Source organism: Brachycentrus maculatus, unplaced genomic scaffold (genome assembly GCF_059751285.1).
Source record: "Brachycentrus maculatus isolate JH-2025_06_01 unplaced genomic scaffold, ASM5975128v1 h1tg000395l, whole genome shotgun sequence".
In the NCBI taxonomy this organism is placed as follows: domain Eukaryota; kingdom Metazoa; phylum Arthropoda; class Insecta; order Trichoptera; family Brachycentridae; genus Brachycentrus; species Brachycentrus maculatus.
Window position 1 is genome coordinate 841153 of NW_028281144.1, and position 16787 is coordinate 857939.

At 30.6% G+C, this 16787-nt stretch overlaps 1 protein-coding gene across 2 annotated transcripts in view; it reads right to left on the reverse strand.

Moving 5' to 3' along the window:
* Nucleotides 1-8129: 8129 nt before the first annotated feature.
* Nucleotides 8130-16787, reverse strand: part of LOC148302989 (T-box transcription factor TBX20-like) — a 36088-nt gene continuing 27430 nt past the window's right edge. The window contains exons 3-5 of one of the 2 annotated variants that reach the window (XM_088270726.1): nucleotides 15538-15614; nucleotides 13099-13200; nucleotides 8130-11379 (exon numbers count right to left, since the gene is read on the reverse strand). In XM_088270726.1, coding sequence (XP_088126852.1) covers nucleotides 10947-11379; nucleotides 13099-13200; nucleotides 15538-15614 — 612 coding nt within the window. In that variant the 3' untranslated portion in view covers nucleotides 8130-10946. The remainder of the gene's footprint in view (nucleotides 11380-13098; nucleotides 13201-15537; nucleotides 15615-16787) is intronic. The other variant, XM_088270727.1, reaches the window with a different exon arrangement.

The following is a 16787-nucleotide window of genomic DNA, read 5'->3' on the forward strand; positions in this document are numbered from 1 at the left end:
ATAAAAAACAAATGTAGCTATTTTAATTTAAGTTTTTACTTATTAAATACCACTATTTCTTTGAATCTTTTTCGACACGTTGAAAATGATGCGGTGAAACAGGGGTGATAATAGATTAAGAAATAGTGGTATTTACTAAGTAAAACAAAGTGACTAGCGAATCAATTAATAAAATTAAATATGGCTATTTTAAAACAAAAGTTTTTTATCTAAACCTTTATTCTCATGATGTAAATAAATATTTGTTTTCATTTGCTTCCCTGGGAATCAAACCCGGGACCTCCAGCACGGTAACTTATCTTAAACCTTTATTCTCATGATGAAAATAAATATTTCTAAATATTTATTTTCAATTGCTTCCCTGGGAATCAAAGCCGGGACCTCCAGCACGGTAACTTAACACGCTAACCATCACACAACGGAGGCGGACAAAAGTAGTATTATAGAATTTAATTTTTAAGTAATTTGTATTTCAAAAATGCCTTTTTAATAATACCTACACCATGTATATGTTATTATTTCTCGATTCGATCTTTCTCCTTTTTCGACAGACCAATCAAATTTCGGACACTATTTGGATAATTAATAAAACGATCAGTGTCAGAACGGTTTACCCTTGCAACTAGCATACAAGCATGCTGCTCCTATTATACCGGTAAGGGTGGTGGGGCGGCTGTTCGGTGGACGAGGGGGGGGGAAGGGTCGGTACAATACTCAGCATCCCTAGGGGGTGTGATTCCATCAAATTACAAGCCACGTGTTTACATTACCGGCACAAATTTGTCTCGCCCGGGATGCGAACTCCCTCCACTTAACTTGTCACACGTATATTGGCGGGAGGGTGATAACTGTAATAGAAAATAAAAGATACGATTAAATTGTAACATTTATAAAATGATACAATTCGATCGTGTGAAATAATATTTTTTTTCAAGGGAACTCATTCATGTTTTACTCCTTCCTTATGTGCTGTCAGGTTCACTTGAGAATACATTTCCATGTCTTGGGCAGCTCTAAACAGCGACTCAATTGTTCTGATCCTCATCCAATATATTATATTCTGGAGCCAGGACATTCGGCTTCTGGCCACACCTCGTTGACCTTCTATTCTGTTTTAGTTACATACAATTTTTAATAATGTATGGCAAACCTGAAGTTCATATTGAAAGTTTGAAATTTTCTGTCGCTTTAAATATACAACACTATCAATATTTCAGTAGTATTGTTATCAATTGTATTTCACTCTTCACTGTTAACGTTGGCTATTTAGTTTATACTTATAAAGATTCATCACTATACGACTATATTAAGAGTATATTTTATTATCGAAAATTATAATTAAGCTATGACATAGATTCTTTATACAGGGTCTTCGAGGTGATAACTCTCAAAAAGTGCGCTTAACAAATCAACCAATTATCATAATTATACTTGTTAATATTATGATATAAATTATGGGAAAAATAGTGAAAAGAAAATATCTCGAGTTTAATATTACCACTTCAATAACTTCTTCATCTGTGTTGAGATTTTTTTAAATCTCCTAAACGCGGTTCAACCTAGCACGTGTTCATAAAAAATTAACATATTCAAAACATTTATTTTTTGAGTGATTTAGATTATTAATAAAAATACATATTTTACTATACATATATTGATTAAATATTATTTTTGTTAATTTGTATAAGTTTGACGCTTTATTTTCTCAAAACCATATTTCGTAGACTTATTACACATTATATTATGCCATATATAACTGTCTTCAGATATATCATATTAAAAATATTATGTACCAGTAATTTAATGAACATTACTTTATTTCATTTGCAATCAAATCACAAAGTCGTGTATGAAATCAAGCAACACTCAATCTAATTGAAATAGGCTAACATATATCCATCAATTTGGCGAGTAAGCGAGAATATTGCGTCAATTTCACGCATTCTCATGGTCGTGAACATTGTTACTTCTCATGCATTGGAAAATTAGCAGTTCAATCTGACGACGGGGGCTTCCCTTCCGAATCACTCGGGGGTCCCTTCAACCTCCCCCGGGAGCACCCCCCAGGCCCTGCACAAGTGGAGGGCGAGGGCCCTCGGCGACATACTTTACATTAGCAATAACAATCTGATTTGAGTTGTTTTCCATCACCCCATTGCACATTTACTGCCGACTTGAGTTCAAAGTTATTAAGATGGTACTTTTAATATGTCCAGATTATTGCAACTGGCTTTAAATTTACAATTCCATTTTTTTTAACACTTTATATATTTTTTTACGATTGAATAATACTAGCATTGGAGGTTAGTGATAAGTTTACACTCTTTTTACTCATAATTCTCTCCCTATATTTTATATAACGTTTTTCTTCACATTTTTTGTTGTTTCCATTTCATATTTTCCATTCACTATTTATTTTTCTCTATTGTTTTCTTTTATTGCATTAAAAACATATTTTTATTAACAAAATATATCTTACTAAATCTTCCACCTAAATAGGTATGCGAAAGAAAGAATTATTAGTATTACTACAACTCTTATACATTATCATAAATAAACAAAAAAACAATAAGAATAACAAAAACTAAAGCAAAACAAAACAGTAATACACTCCACGCGCAGTAATACTAAAAGATTTCAAACGTCATCAGTATGACGCATTTAAAATGGACTTTCGAGAAAAAATTTACTGCAATGTTTTTTATCAAATACTTCAATGAAACAAGACAATACTACTTAAATATTGTATATTAAAAGCATTGATAACTTTGTGGTATGGTAATAAAATATTCCCCTTATCATCCATATCATCCATTGTTCACTTTGTGATAAAAGTGGTATTACACAAAGTGAACAATGGATGATTGGGATAGTGTTTTAATACTACTTATTTTTACAGTCGTTTAGAACAGCTGTGCTCATCGAAGTACTAAATAAATCTTAACAAATATTGAAACAGACGTTACGTAATTCGGTTTTTAGATTTTATGTAATACACTTTGGTTGCGTATCAATTAATCTGAGCTCCTGTATATTTAACATTAAAACAAACAAACAAAATTATGCCGAAGACAAATATAAATGTTTTAAAGTAAATGAATACCTTTCCTTTTAAGTAATTGAAAAAGTGACGTATCTATTCGTCACAAACCTATAGTGGAAGACATTGTAACGGGTAAATTAATAACATTTGAGTTTAGTAGATTCTACTAAGTCCAAATATGTAAAACAACGTTTTCAAAAAAATGTCCCTTACTGTGTTTTAAGTCTGGACAGCCGAATACAGTTACATATGAAAAATTATAAAACGGCTCCCATTTTATAAAAAAAAAAACTCTAAAATGACAGTTATAAATTAAGCAAGTTTTACTTATTTTTTTATTAAAAAAGAAAAATATTTGTGTTTTTATAATTCACACAAATATTTCAATTTCATACTATTTCTGTGAGCCTAAGCGGCTCATTTTAAGAAATAGGTATCAAATTGTGGTAGAGTTCGAACCGAGAAACTCTGACATAAGAGTCCGCGACACTAACCACGGGACCACAACCGACACTAAATTTTATGGGATAGTTTCAAAACAACAGTTTCACTAAAGAGACTATTAACAGTTTTTCAAAAGCTGTTTCGGTCAACCAAACTAGATACGTTGGAGACAGGGATAGAGGGGTAGCAATTTTTTTTATCATAAAATGTATAGAATTGTGTCTATCGTAAAATCAAATACCAAAGAATCACGTACCCAGTAGCGTGTATTTAGAAACAATATCCAATAACCTGAAATTAAAACCGTTTAATTTATTTAAAAATATTATAACTGTCTCAAAACTTATTTAAAAAAAACATATCATTTTTTTGATATCTCATCAAAGATGAAGAAGAATATGGAAGTCTGGGCATTTACGGGGCTGACGACCGTCATGGGCTGGTTTGTGATTGCTTTACATGACAGCAGCCTATGACGGTCGTCAGCCCCGTAAATGCCCATATTCTTCTTCATCTTTGATGAGATGTCAAAAAATAATATGAAAAATAACTCCTATAATTAGAGATAATCCAGATTTGTGAACAAGTACTTGGACACACTCAAAATGTTGTAAATAAAAATAAACAGTTTAATTTTTTTCCATCTCTTGTTTACATTACCGATTATCGAAACGTAAAAGAAAATAAAATTATTTATTTTCTTTTACGTTTCGATACTTATAAAGATGACTCTGAATCTCAGTGACAATAAAGCGGGTGAACCACCCGTGAAATAATCTTTCGGGGGTCGATTTATAAAGATATCACAGTCTCCACTCATAGCTGTTGGGGTGCATTACACACTACACCCCATGGCGCGAGATTAGGGTGATAGCCCGGAGGAAACAATCACTTTGTGACAGGAAGATTAGGAAAGGGATACTTAGCGTGACGGGTCATGCAGTCTGCTAAATTGGGGTATGTCGATATCATCGCAAGTAGCGCGTTGACCGACATGAGCTTTGAAAGAATATATTGGAAATACTCCATTTATCCGTATAGATTACCTACCAATTGACAAGAATAAATTATTATGACGAAATAAGGTTTAACTTTTGTAAAAGTATCATACCTAAAATATATACATATAAAATGTCTATCATATGTAAAAATATAATATGTCGTTCGAACAAATTTTGTTTTAATTCAAATTTTTATTCTATTTGATTTAAAAAAAAATGACAATGGCAGAAACATTATTTCACTGGGTGACATTATTTCCAGGGGGGTCAAATAAATATAAATGATTTTTTCACTCTAATATTTATTCTATATTACCTGAAGCGGAGGGCTGATCACCTTTCTTTCATTGCGTGCATAGGGCACTGCGTTTGTACGCAGTGCCCTATGCACCATCAGGGTGCGGATAAAGGTTTGAATGAATGATGATTTTGTAGTGTGGTAATATAACACTTTCCTTGTCATTCATCGTTCACTTTGTGTAATACCATTTAAAAAACACTACTTCATGACTACCGGTTTGGTAATTAATAATCATTTAGAAAAGTGTTTTAAAGTGGTATTACACAAAGTGAACTAAGAAAAATCATTTGGACAATCAGTCGGGTTTTGGTCTTAGGTTAGAGTCGCGGACAGACTTTCTAGGTTCAAATCCCACTCTAACGCAACTTGATTCCTATTTTCAAACACTAACTGCTTACCTTACCTGAAAAAGTATTGAACTGAAATATTTGTGTAAATATGTTTACTAATTGATCTAAATATTTTCGAGTCTTTCTCTGAAATAAGTATAAAAAAAAGATATAGACTTACTTATATGTATGTATATTATAATAAAAAAAATTATATCACCCACAAACATGAACAATGAATAATAAGTGTAAGCCATCTCCAAGCACATAAGCTTAGTCTCTTTATTGGAGAGAATGTATATTGAATGTATCTATGTATTATGAAAATAAAAAAAAATAAAAAAAATTTAAAAAAAATTAATTGTCTAATCAATTCAATTGAAGCCAATAAGGAAATCATTTTTCTTATCTTCATTTTGCACATAGATGCCAGGGCTACCAGATAAGAGAGAGAAAGGTTTGTCAATGAGAACTTCTTCTACGTGTGTGGCATCAGGAGACATTATTCCTGAGATGTTGTATGCGCCGTGCAAAAGTCAAAGCAGACTGCACACTTGTGTTGATAAAATTTGTCATTCTAGCTACAAGAAAGTAGTTAAATCTCAAATAAAGTAACAAAAAAAGCTTTAAAAACGTTTAAAAATATATTATTGTCATTACCTAGATGGATTTGATTCCCAAACGACCTTCTTGTCACAGTATTTCTTTAGCGCCCCATACACTTACAGCTAACTGCTGCTGTGCGCTGACGTACAAACATTGAGAATGAGAACATCACTTCTCTTTGATTTTTTTCTGAAGTCCTAACAGCGTTAGTCTGCTAATGAATTTATATCTCGCAGACGCCATCTGTGTGGTCGCCAACATCGACATGCTTAAGCAACTTAGTTAACTTTGCTGTAGGATTATTAATGTCATTGCATGTGGAACAAAATAATAATTTATAGGCGTGAAAAAACTCCACTTCGTGCTTCCAAGATGACTTTATATAAATTGAAGGCAATCAGACAAATATTGTTTTATGTGGCTGATAGAAGATTAAATCATAGGATTTTCAAATAATATCTAGTGTATTTGTATGTATTATACATAGCATAAGAAAAAACCTTAATTTGTTCTCAAATTTAAAAAAAAAATAGATTTGTGTTGTCATTATTTACAAAAATACTTCAATTTTGTACCTACTATTTCTGTGAGCCTAATCAGCTCATTATTAGAAATAGGCATCAAATTGTGGTAGAGTGGGTTCGAACCGAGAAACTCTGACTCAAGGTCCGCGACACTAACCACGGGACCACAACCCGACACGTTTTCTGAATTATTTCAAATAGGTAAAAAAAAACTATTACAATGTAATTGTACAAAATTATGCTTATTTTTAAAACCAGTCATTCGATATAACGTATTTCAAGTCAACGGCAAGTCGTGAGCTCTAAAAATCCCCAGCCTTTTATATTTTCATCTCAGTGAACGCCTTCGTCTAAAATTTTTTTTAAACATTGCTTAAGTGGGGTGAAATCTGAATAAAAAATATGAACATACTAATCTATCGAGTTATGTAACATTTTATTATAAAGAGTTTATCTATCTTCTAACCCTCATCGCAAAACAATGGTTTTTAGGGCTATGTATCTCATCAGTGCAATGTTATCTTGATCGTTAATATAAACGAGGACTAATGAGACGTGTTTTATCTCATTTTTTAAAGACTTTTTTTTGACGTAAGAAAGAGTTTTTTTCTTTATAGTTTGCATATCCACAGTATCATACAGATTGAGTATCCAGATTTTATCATCTCACAATATCAGCAGATACCACAGAATAAACTATAGAGAAACATTTTTTACTTTGATTTTTTTAAATGTATTTATCTATGAAATAAATAAATAAATACATGTATAACAATAAATAATAAAAATAAATCAAGAAGATAAGGGGATCAATCCTGCGCTTCCGTTAATCCAGGGTAATAATGCAAATGTTTTAGGGTGAAAATACATTTGTTTTAAATGTCTCTTACCATTTGTTTTATCTTGCCGTAGAATCGATCCCGGAACCTCTAGCGCAGTAGCCAAATGTTTTAACCAAATCAAAGTGTACTAATGAGAAGAGTTTTATCTCTTTTTTTTTTAATAATTTTTTTTTTTAACTGTTAGAAAGAGTTTTTTTTTCTTTTTGTATTTGCATATCCACAGTATACTTCAGATTTTGTATCCAGATTTTATCATCTCATAATATCAGCAGACACCACAGAATAAACTATTGTGTGATATTTTTTTCTGATTATTTTACTGTGGAAGACTTCATTGAGTCTTCTTAAGGTCACAAAACTGACATTTGAAAATAAGATTCTCATGATGATGGTTGACAATAACGTTTTATATCATGCACGTTATTTCAGGACGAGGTTTGAACACATCCGATGAAATAAAACAAATCATTCTAATAATATACATAACGAACATTTATTTATTCATAATATTTATAACACTAAAATTATCTATTTTTACACGAGTACACAGGAATCTTTTGTTTCATTATAAATTACAATAAAAGTAATACATTACTTTTAATAGTACTCTTCAACGAATTAAACATTAAACATACTTATATTTTGCAAAGCTTTATGTACATCAGCGGTAAAAACCGTTGCTAAAGAATTGTCTAATAATTATTATTGACATAAATTAATTAAGTAGGTATTTACAAACACTTCTTATTTTTATTTTTTTATATTAATAAATTAAGTACACGCTGTGAAACTAATAGCATATGTATAAAATATTATATATATATATATATATATATATATATATATATATATATATATATATATATATATATATATATATATATATATGTATATATACATATATATATATTTATAAATATATATATATATATATATATATATATATATATATATATATATATATATATATATATATATATATATATACATCTATATATATAGATATACATATAAATAGTACATAATATTTGCTTCATGACCTAAAATGTTTTTAATCCAATTAATCAATGAAATATCATCCGGAATCTTTAGTATATGTAATTTTTAACATGACATGTATTATGTACATAATAATAGAGACTTACAGGGCGTCCAAAAAAATAGAAGCAGGTAATATGGTACAAAAAGCTATTAGCATAAATACATTTTTAAATAAGTTCAATATTTAAGTAATAAAATATCATTATGGTAATGAGTTATTTAAATATTGAGAAATCCATAAACATTACTCAAGTTTTTTGAGAATCTAAATTTTTTATTTTTTCTTTCATCTTTGTTGCAAAAGCTGCCGACTTTTTAAACCCCATATTTTTTGACACACCCTGTATGGTAAATTAATTATTTGAAATACAATATAAAGAATTCGAGGTTACATATTTAATACATATTTCTTTAAATAACGTGTTTATATAATCAATTTTTAAACACCTTTTCAAACTCATAATATAAACAAACATCAAGTTTGAATAAATAAATAAATATATTTCTTAAAATAACAACTATGGGTACGGATTTTCTAATATCATTTTACAATAAACAAGAGAAATTAGGAATAATTTTTGACTGAACTTTGTGTTTAGTTAATAAAATTATGCTTCATCAGCTAAAATAATATTAAAATTATATCACGAAGGGTCACCTTAATACTGAATGATTTTATAATTTTATTTTACAACATTTAAAGCTACATACTTAGCTACATATATGTATATATCGCTTTTTTTCATTGCGTTATTTACAAGAGACCACAAAACAATTCAAGATTTATGTTTTTTTTCATCAGTTTAAACTATAATTGAAAACCTTGGGACAAAAACCACACATGTCACAAAAAGCCTTTTTTTCCTCATGACAATAACCATCAAATATCTTTATAACATATTTTATACCGTAGCATATTTTGCACACCTAATTTCAGGGGCTTTTCATTTTTTATTTTTTTGTATATTCCTTTTCTAAAGTTGTGTGTAATCATAAAGGTACTAAGAATATTATTTTTTTTTAAATTTTGTTTTTGTCCCAAAGCCTGCAATTTTAGTCACATCAATAACATTTGATCATTGAATAGCAGTAAAAAATAATTAAAATCAAGCAATAAATTGTGTATGCGATCCAAATAATAATATCATCGTAACAACCATGAAAGAATTTAAGTACATATTACATCGCTTTTGATCAACAAAAAAGTTATATTCCTAACAAAACAAATGCAATAACACACGTTAAAAAATCGGAATTAATTTTTAATGGATTTTTTCAATATGATTCATAATTTTGGTTACAATAATTGATATACAGTATTACTTTTTTAATAAATTATAAAAATGAATTTCTATCTAATTACTTCTAAAATAAAATTTAAAAAACTGCATACATACTGGAGGTCTGAAAGCACAATTGAGTATACGATTTTACGAAAATACGTATGGGTTTTTTATTAATCATAAATGATTTTTTACCTAAAGGTAAGAAGAAAAATATCCATACTATTTTCCAATAAATTTTGTAATCATGTTAAATAAGTAATAAAATATGTATGTACTAAAGTCAGGTTGTGATTAAGTTCATAGGGGATACCTCCACTCTGCCATACCTAGATCTTGATGATTGAAAATAGTATTGAATTTACATTAAATATTTGCATACTCGTATACTTAATATGTGAGAACGGATAGTACTTTAATTAAAAATCATCAATAATATCTTTCATTTTCAGACCTCCAATTAATCTTGTTATGAAAATTTAAGAAATAAATAATGGAAAGTATCATTACAATTTTCGGAAATATTTAATTATTGATCTGTATTAAATGTATTGATTCAATATGAGCACTCTACAATTCCATCACGAGCTGATAGCATATTCAGAGACGATTAAATCAATGTATGTAAGCGATGTACCGTAATTTTCAGGATAATACAATATATTATTTTTTTATATCTTCTTATTTGAATAACATTCATCTCATTTTTTATTTAAGTTTTACTAAGTACATATTAATATTTCTTTAAATCCATTGTGACACGTGTTTCGATGCATTCTACACCATTTTCAAATACCGTATGTGATGCTAATTCTAAATTTTAGAGTTGGGTCCTTGGGATGTTGAAGTTTGAAAAGAGGGTAGGAGTAGATACTTATTTTTATTTATTTATTTTTTCACATTAACAAGAAAAAATATTAATATTGATGAGTAACACAAAACAGGTATTTGTACCATTCCAGTTACAAATTTTCACATTTGTAAGTTAGTGAAAATACCTGTAAGAGGGACGGGAGGGAGGAAAAGGTGAAAAGGGAAAGATCAATGCTCAAGCCAAAGACAAATTATATGTCAATAGAGACACACCACGATATGAATGTCTTACAATTTTATATTTCTTGTCAGTGGGGAAAAAGACATTACATGTATGTATTTTTTTAAATGTATAAATATCTATAAACAATAAAAAAAAACTAAAAATAAGGAAAAGTCCCTCTCCAAGCGCAAGGGCTCAGTCCCTTTATGGGAGAAGCTCAACCCAATTAAAATTAAATGATTGTATTATATAGAAATGTATAGAAATTGTATATGAAAAGTAATAATATTTAAAAAAATAATAATAATAAAAACGATTAAAAAATGTAGCATCACATACGGTGTTTGAAAATGGATAAAAGATTATAAGAAATTGTGGTATTTACTAAGTAAAATTTAAATTAAAAATGGATAGATTTTACCACAAAGTGACTCTCTTGGTACGTCCTCGAGAGCAGCGTACAATAAGGTATTTATTTTCTAGTATTGAGGGTGTTCTAGGTCGGGCTCTGCGGCGGCATGTCGCGGTCGGGCGAGGAGGCGGGCGAGGCGCGCTCGGCGGGCTCGGCGCGCTCAGCGGGCGCGGGCTCGGCGCGGCGCGGCGGGTAGGGCGAGTAGCGCAGCGGCGCGGCCAGCGGCGGCGGCAGCGGCGGGTAGAGCGGGCGCGGCAGCTGGTGCGCGGCCAGGCAGGCCCACTGCCCCCAGAGGCCGGCGCCGCCGGGCAGGCCGTAGAGCCCGGGCAGCGCGGGCAGGCTGGGCAGGGCGTAGGGCCCCGCCGCCGCCGCCGCCGCGCGCAGGAAGAGCTGCGAGCGCGCCGCCAGCAGTGCCTTCTCCTCCAGCGTGAGATTATTATTGTGCCCGTCCAGCTCGAAGGGCCTCAGCGGCGCGCGCAGGTACTGCTGCTCGGCCAGCATCGACTCCATCGTCTCCCTGAAAGTTTATTACATTTTATTTCATTACTTATTGATTCGGCATTAACTTTGTGGAATGACCACTCATGAATTACATGAAATTATAGTAACTTTAAACATAAAGAGTAAATCCACTCACAAGTAGGCATAGGCTATGAAACTTTTAAAGTTGAAGCCTAAGTAGGGACATGATAAACGGTGTCGCATAAGCCGTAGCTAGATTTTAGAGTCACTTGGACGTTAGGTAATTCAAAAAAAAATGTGGACTGACATGATTATTTTATTAAAATTAAACACTTGAATAAACCTCTCTAATGAGTTTTATTTATACTAACGAATAGTTTCGAAAATATCTGTCGTTTTCGAAACTAGTCGTAAATATAAATAAAACTCTTTAAAGTGAAATATTTAAGTGTTTAATTAAAAAAAAAACGTTTCATTTCAATTCAGTTTTGTGCTGATATCTTTTGGTGGAACTGCATTTTATACACCTTGTTTTACGGACTATTAGACGCGCCGTGATTTATAAGACTTTTTTTTATTTAATTACATTTTACTATTTTTATTGCTAAATTACAAAGCCAAACGAAAAAAACTTATTCCATTACTTCAATGTTGCCAGATCAATAAAAAATGGATAATTTATATAGCGCCATTTTCGTAAAATACTACTTCAAGGTCGCCGTGCTGTGAATGAATTGAGGAAAAGAAGAGAGTGGAAATTCTTTTTTTGAAATGAGCAAACAAATGCGTTTTTTCTTAAGATCATCTCAATCTCAGTATTTCTAACTACTAGTAGAAGAGCATTCCACGCCATCGGGCCCGCAAAGGCACGCTCACCAAATAAAGTGAGCTGGTTGCGACCTGGTAAGATCATATAGAGATATGTTACCCTCGGCATCGAATGTGTGGCTATTTTTAAGACTTACTAGAATTTTATATTAAACACTTAAAAAAATACCATTTTAATATTAATTTCGAGTGTAAAAAGCACCTAAATTTTAGAGGTATTTTTTTAAAAGAAAAAAGTGCCACTTATAATCCGTAAAATACGGTAATTAAACAACGTCTTGATTTTTTTTCACATGTGACCGGATTTCGATCGAAAGAATTTTACAATGTTGATATTTTATATTAATAAACTATTTCTACATAGCCTAAGTAAAACATTTTGATGAGTGGCAACATACGTAAAAAAATGTATGAAGCATGCAACGTGCTTTGTAATGAATGCATGAAGCATGCAACGTGCTTTGTGTTGAATGCATGAAGCATGCAACGAGCTTTGTAATGTATGCATTTAGTTAAGACTTTTGCCTAAAAGTACTAAATTAAGTAAAATAATCAGATATAATACAATAAAAGCGTAAAATAATCTCTAAAAATGTTTTAAAAATATATATATTTTTTGAAACAAATAATCTCCAATTATTTCAAGATTTCAAAAATAAATATGTGAAATAATTTGATCAAATTAGAACTTTTGTAAAGAAATGAGAAGACATAATTGCTTTTTGAGTTAAAAAAACAATTTTCATTAAATAAATAAGGGTGAAATATAAAAACTTTGCAAACTGCAAGAAATACAGCCGAAAATAAAATCAAAAGTAGGTATATCTGCCAAGACCCGTCTCGGGATATCAATCTTATCGATCGGAAAATCCTTGACGTCGGGAGGACGTGGCGCGTAATCCAGAAGGGGTGACCGAGTAAGAAGGGATAATGAAGGAGAGCTTACTTAGGATAGCCGGGAGGAAGGTCTGGCCAGGGCCCCGGGGGCTGCGGGGGGCCGAGGGGGCTCTGCCACCAGGGGGGGCGGTAGCACTGCATGAAGCTTTCACTTGAAAATAAAAATTCACCAATTTGCTTTTAAGCTTCCGATAATGGCCGAAATGGTGAAAGGTGTCAGTTTGGAGGGATTAGTGTATTATTATACAGACTTGTTTTGTGCAATGCTTTTGTTATATCAATACAACAGCTTTAATTTCAGTGGTTAAGGGATAGGAAACGAATTTAAGACCGGGTTTCAAAATATTTTAACTAAATTCTTCATGACCCATAGTAATAAAAGTAAGTAGCTCATTTTTCGTTTAGACGTATGAATTTATTTATAAAATAAAAAAATATAAACATATTTTAAACCAATTATAAAGTATAATAAATATTCAATATACATCTATCAACTATGGTTTTAAGCATAATACCAACTACTGCATTATTAAATGATACAATATATATTTTTTTAAATACTGCAAAGCAAACAACATTTCATAAGTAATTTGATAACATTACACTTCATGAATCGTATAATTTTCATTGTGGATTGTACATTGTTGTGGTCAAAAAACAATTCAATTATGATAGACGCCGTAGCTTAGTCAGTAGACGCTCGAGTGCAAAACTGGCGTCGATTCCTACCGCAATTCAAGAAATATTTATTTTCAATTGGTCTGGGTGTTCGTAATGTAATTTTAACACCTAACCCTTCCTCTACTAACTATCCTACTTCCAGACAAGGCTTTAAAATAGAGGCCGTGCGGGTTATTTTTTTTTAAATATATAAATAAATATAAAAAAATTATATAAAAATAACTTTAAAAATTAAAAATTATCTAATAAAAATTACAAGACTACCAATTTGTAAAATATTCGAAAAAAATACGATGAAGTAATATTTTCGGTCAGTATTATATTTTATTTTTTTCCGATTTTTGTACGAGTTTCCCGGTACGTAAGAAATCCTTTAGCAAGTTCGTAGTTGGTAACATATTTAGCTCCCAACATTGTAAGATACATTTATATTTCCTCTTTGTCTGGCAAATACCGTGTAATATTTATGTGAAATTCACAGAATCGAAATGTTACTGAATTGTCACGTGCATGGCAATCGATTAGACCTTGGTCAAAATAATTATTTTATTCCCTGCAAAAATGTCACCCGTTTTGATGTGAAAGCTTTTCAGAATTATTATAATTGTTTGTAATATTTATAACAATTGTTTTCAATTTTTTAAAATGTTTCGATATTTGATTAATTAATTATGCTTTTATACATGCAAATGTACCGATTGGCGTAATTACTATCTTTCGATATTATGAGTTGACTAAATTTAATTTATTGTAATATAACTTTCGTTTCTTTTGATTTTGATAACAAAATTAAACAATAAATTAAAAATATTATTAATTTGGAATAATTATTTGTTAATTGAGAATTACGAATCAATTTTTTTTATAAAATATGTAAAATTTTGTAATAATTAAATGCATATGAGGTAAGAAAGAAACAAAATTAAATTTAGTATAATCAAATAACTTTGTAATAATAAAATCATTAACTTATCATAGCAATATTATGTATACTATGCTTAATACTACCCTGGACTGGTTTGTGAAGCGGAGGTTTGATTACCTTTTCTTGGTGTAATTAACGATCAAGAAAACACTGCATCTGTATAATTATCCTATGCACCATTTGATGAGGGTAAGGGTTATAAACAAGTAAGAAATCTTAAGAATGCATTTAAAAATTTCAAGGCTATTAGGTGAACATAATATCATGCATATAAAAATATTACATCTACTTTTCATAATAAATAAATAATAATAATTTAAATTGCAAAATGTAAAACACTCAGGATTAAAACAAATACATTGTTTATTTAGTTTTATTAAAAAATCACGTGATACTGAGGTTCAGTTCGGTCAAATGGAAATGAAAGAAAATAAAAATACCACATTTCAAACATGTTTCATTTTACAATGTTTGTGAAGCAATGAAAATATTAGAAAATCTTTTGAACCACAACGTAATCAATTACATTGAAAATACTAAGTGGCAGTAGCTGTTTAGAAGCATGTTGTTCACCATGAGCAATGCTTTGAATTACTGTTACGTTCAACAGATGGTGCTGCCATTGTAGTGGAAAGACTGTTTTTCAAAAAAAAAAAACATGTATACATATCGAAAGTTAAATATACAGTTGTATAAAAATCTCGCGTATTCGAATATAACGCTGTGTCAAAATTCAAACCAATCGATTTGTTTTAGGGGAATTAATATTTTAAACAAACTAACATTTATATTTTTATTTGAGATTTTTGTTATGGTATATTATTTTGGCATAATCCTGAGTATTTAACAGTGATAAAGCGCTTGAAATAAATTTATATTCACCTTTCAAATTCCGTTAGCCTGGAAGAATCTCTAAATCCTTTGGCGAATGGATTGCTATCGATCTTCAGTTTAGTTATCTGAAAGAAAAATATGACTTATTAACACGTTTAAAAGAAAAACCACGAATATAAACAATAGTAAGTACGTACAATAGTGATTTAAGTATTATTTTTTGGTGCCGATTTGCACAAACACACAAATATGTGTACAATTATGTGTATGTATGTATGTGTACGTGTGCGTGTATGTATTAATGATACTTTAATTTATTTTTATAAATTGATTCGGCTTTGTGGTAGTATCTATCTATTTTTTATTTAATTTTTACTTGATAAATACCACTATTTCTTAAAACCTATTGTAACACGTATTTATATGTATTCCACATCATTTTCAAACACCGTATGTGAAGGTAAGTCTTAATTTTAGAGTTGTGTCTTTGGGACGTTGTAGAATGAAGATAACAAATAAATAAAAGAAAATAAATTCCAAGAACACAACTCTGAAATTTAGATTAGTTTCAAATACGGTGTTTGAAAATGATTTGGAATGCATGGTAACACGTGTCACAATAGACTTCAAGAAAAAGTGGTATTTACCAATAAAAACTGAAATTAACAAAGTATTATTCTTAGTAAACTGTTATTTATTTTAATAATTTTTTAATAATGTTCTTTTTTAATTTAAGGAAAAATAATCTAAAGGCCATGTGAACCTTAGGAATTAGGACACTTCACCTCATAGTTATAAATGAATAAATGGTTAACATATGAACATTCCGTATAATATATTTTTTTAATAATTTCATATTCGTCCTTATCTAATGCAGGATAAGACGTCAAATTATGATGCATTAAATTCGGGTTCGATTTGAAAAAGGTGTACTAATATAATATTTTACGTTGAACTAACGCCTGAAATCAATTGACTGAATGACTGAATGGCCATGATAATACCTCCTCAATCCAACGCAGTGCACTATGCATTTGATCATAATTATAAGGGGTAAGATTCTCGTTATTGGAGTGCAAGTCATAATTATAATTACGTTTTCATTAACTGGTATCAACAGAGCCAATATGGCGCCCATGAAGAGCCAATTACAAAGGAGAATCACACCCCCACGGACAGTGGAGTGCAAAAGAGATGGACATATCTCGTCAATGACGTGTGAGACTGCGATAGCATGAGGCGGTTATTTTTATTTAATGTTAAAATATAACTAATTTTAATAGAGGGGGAATCGTTAA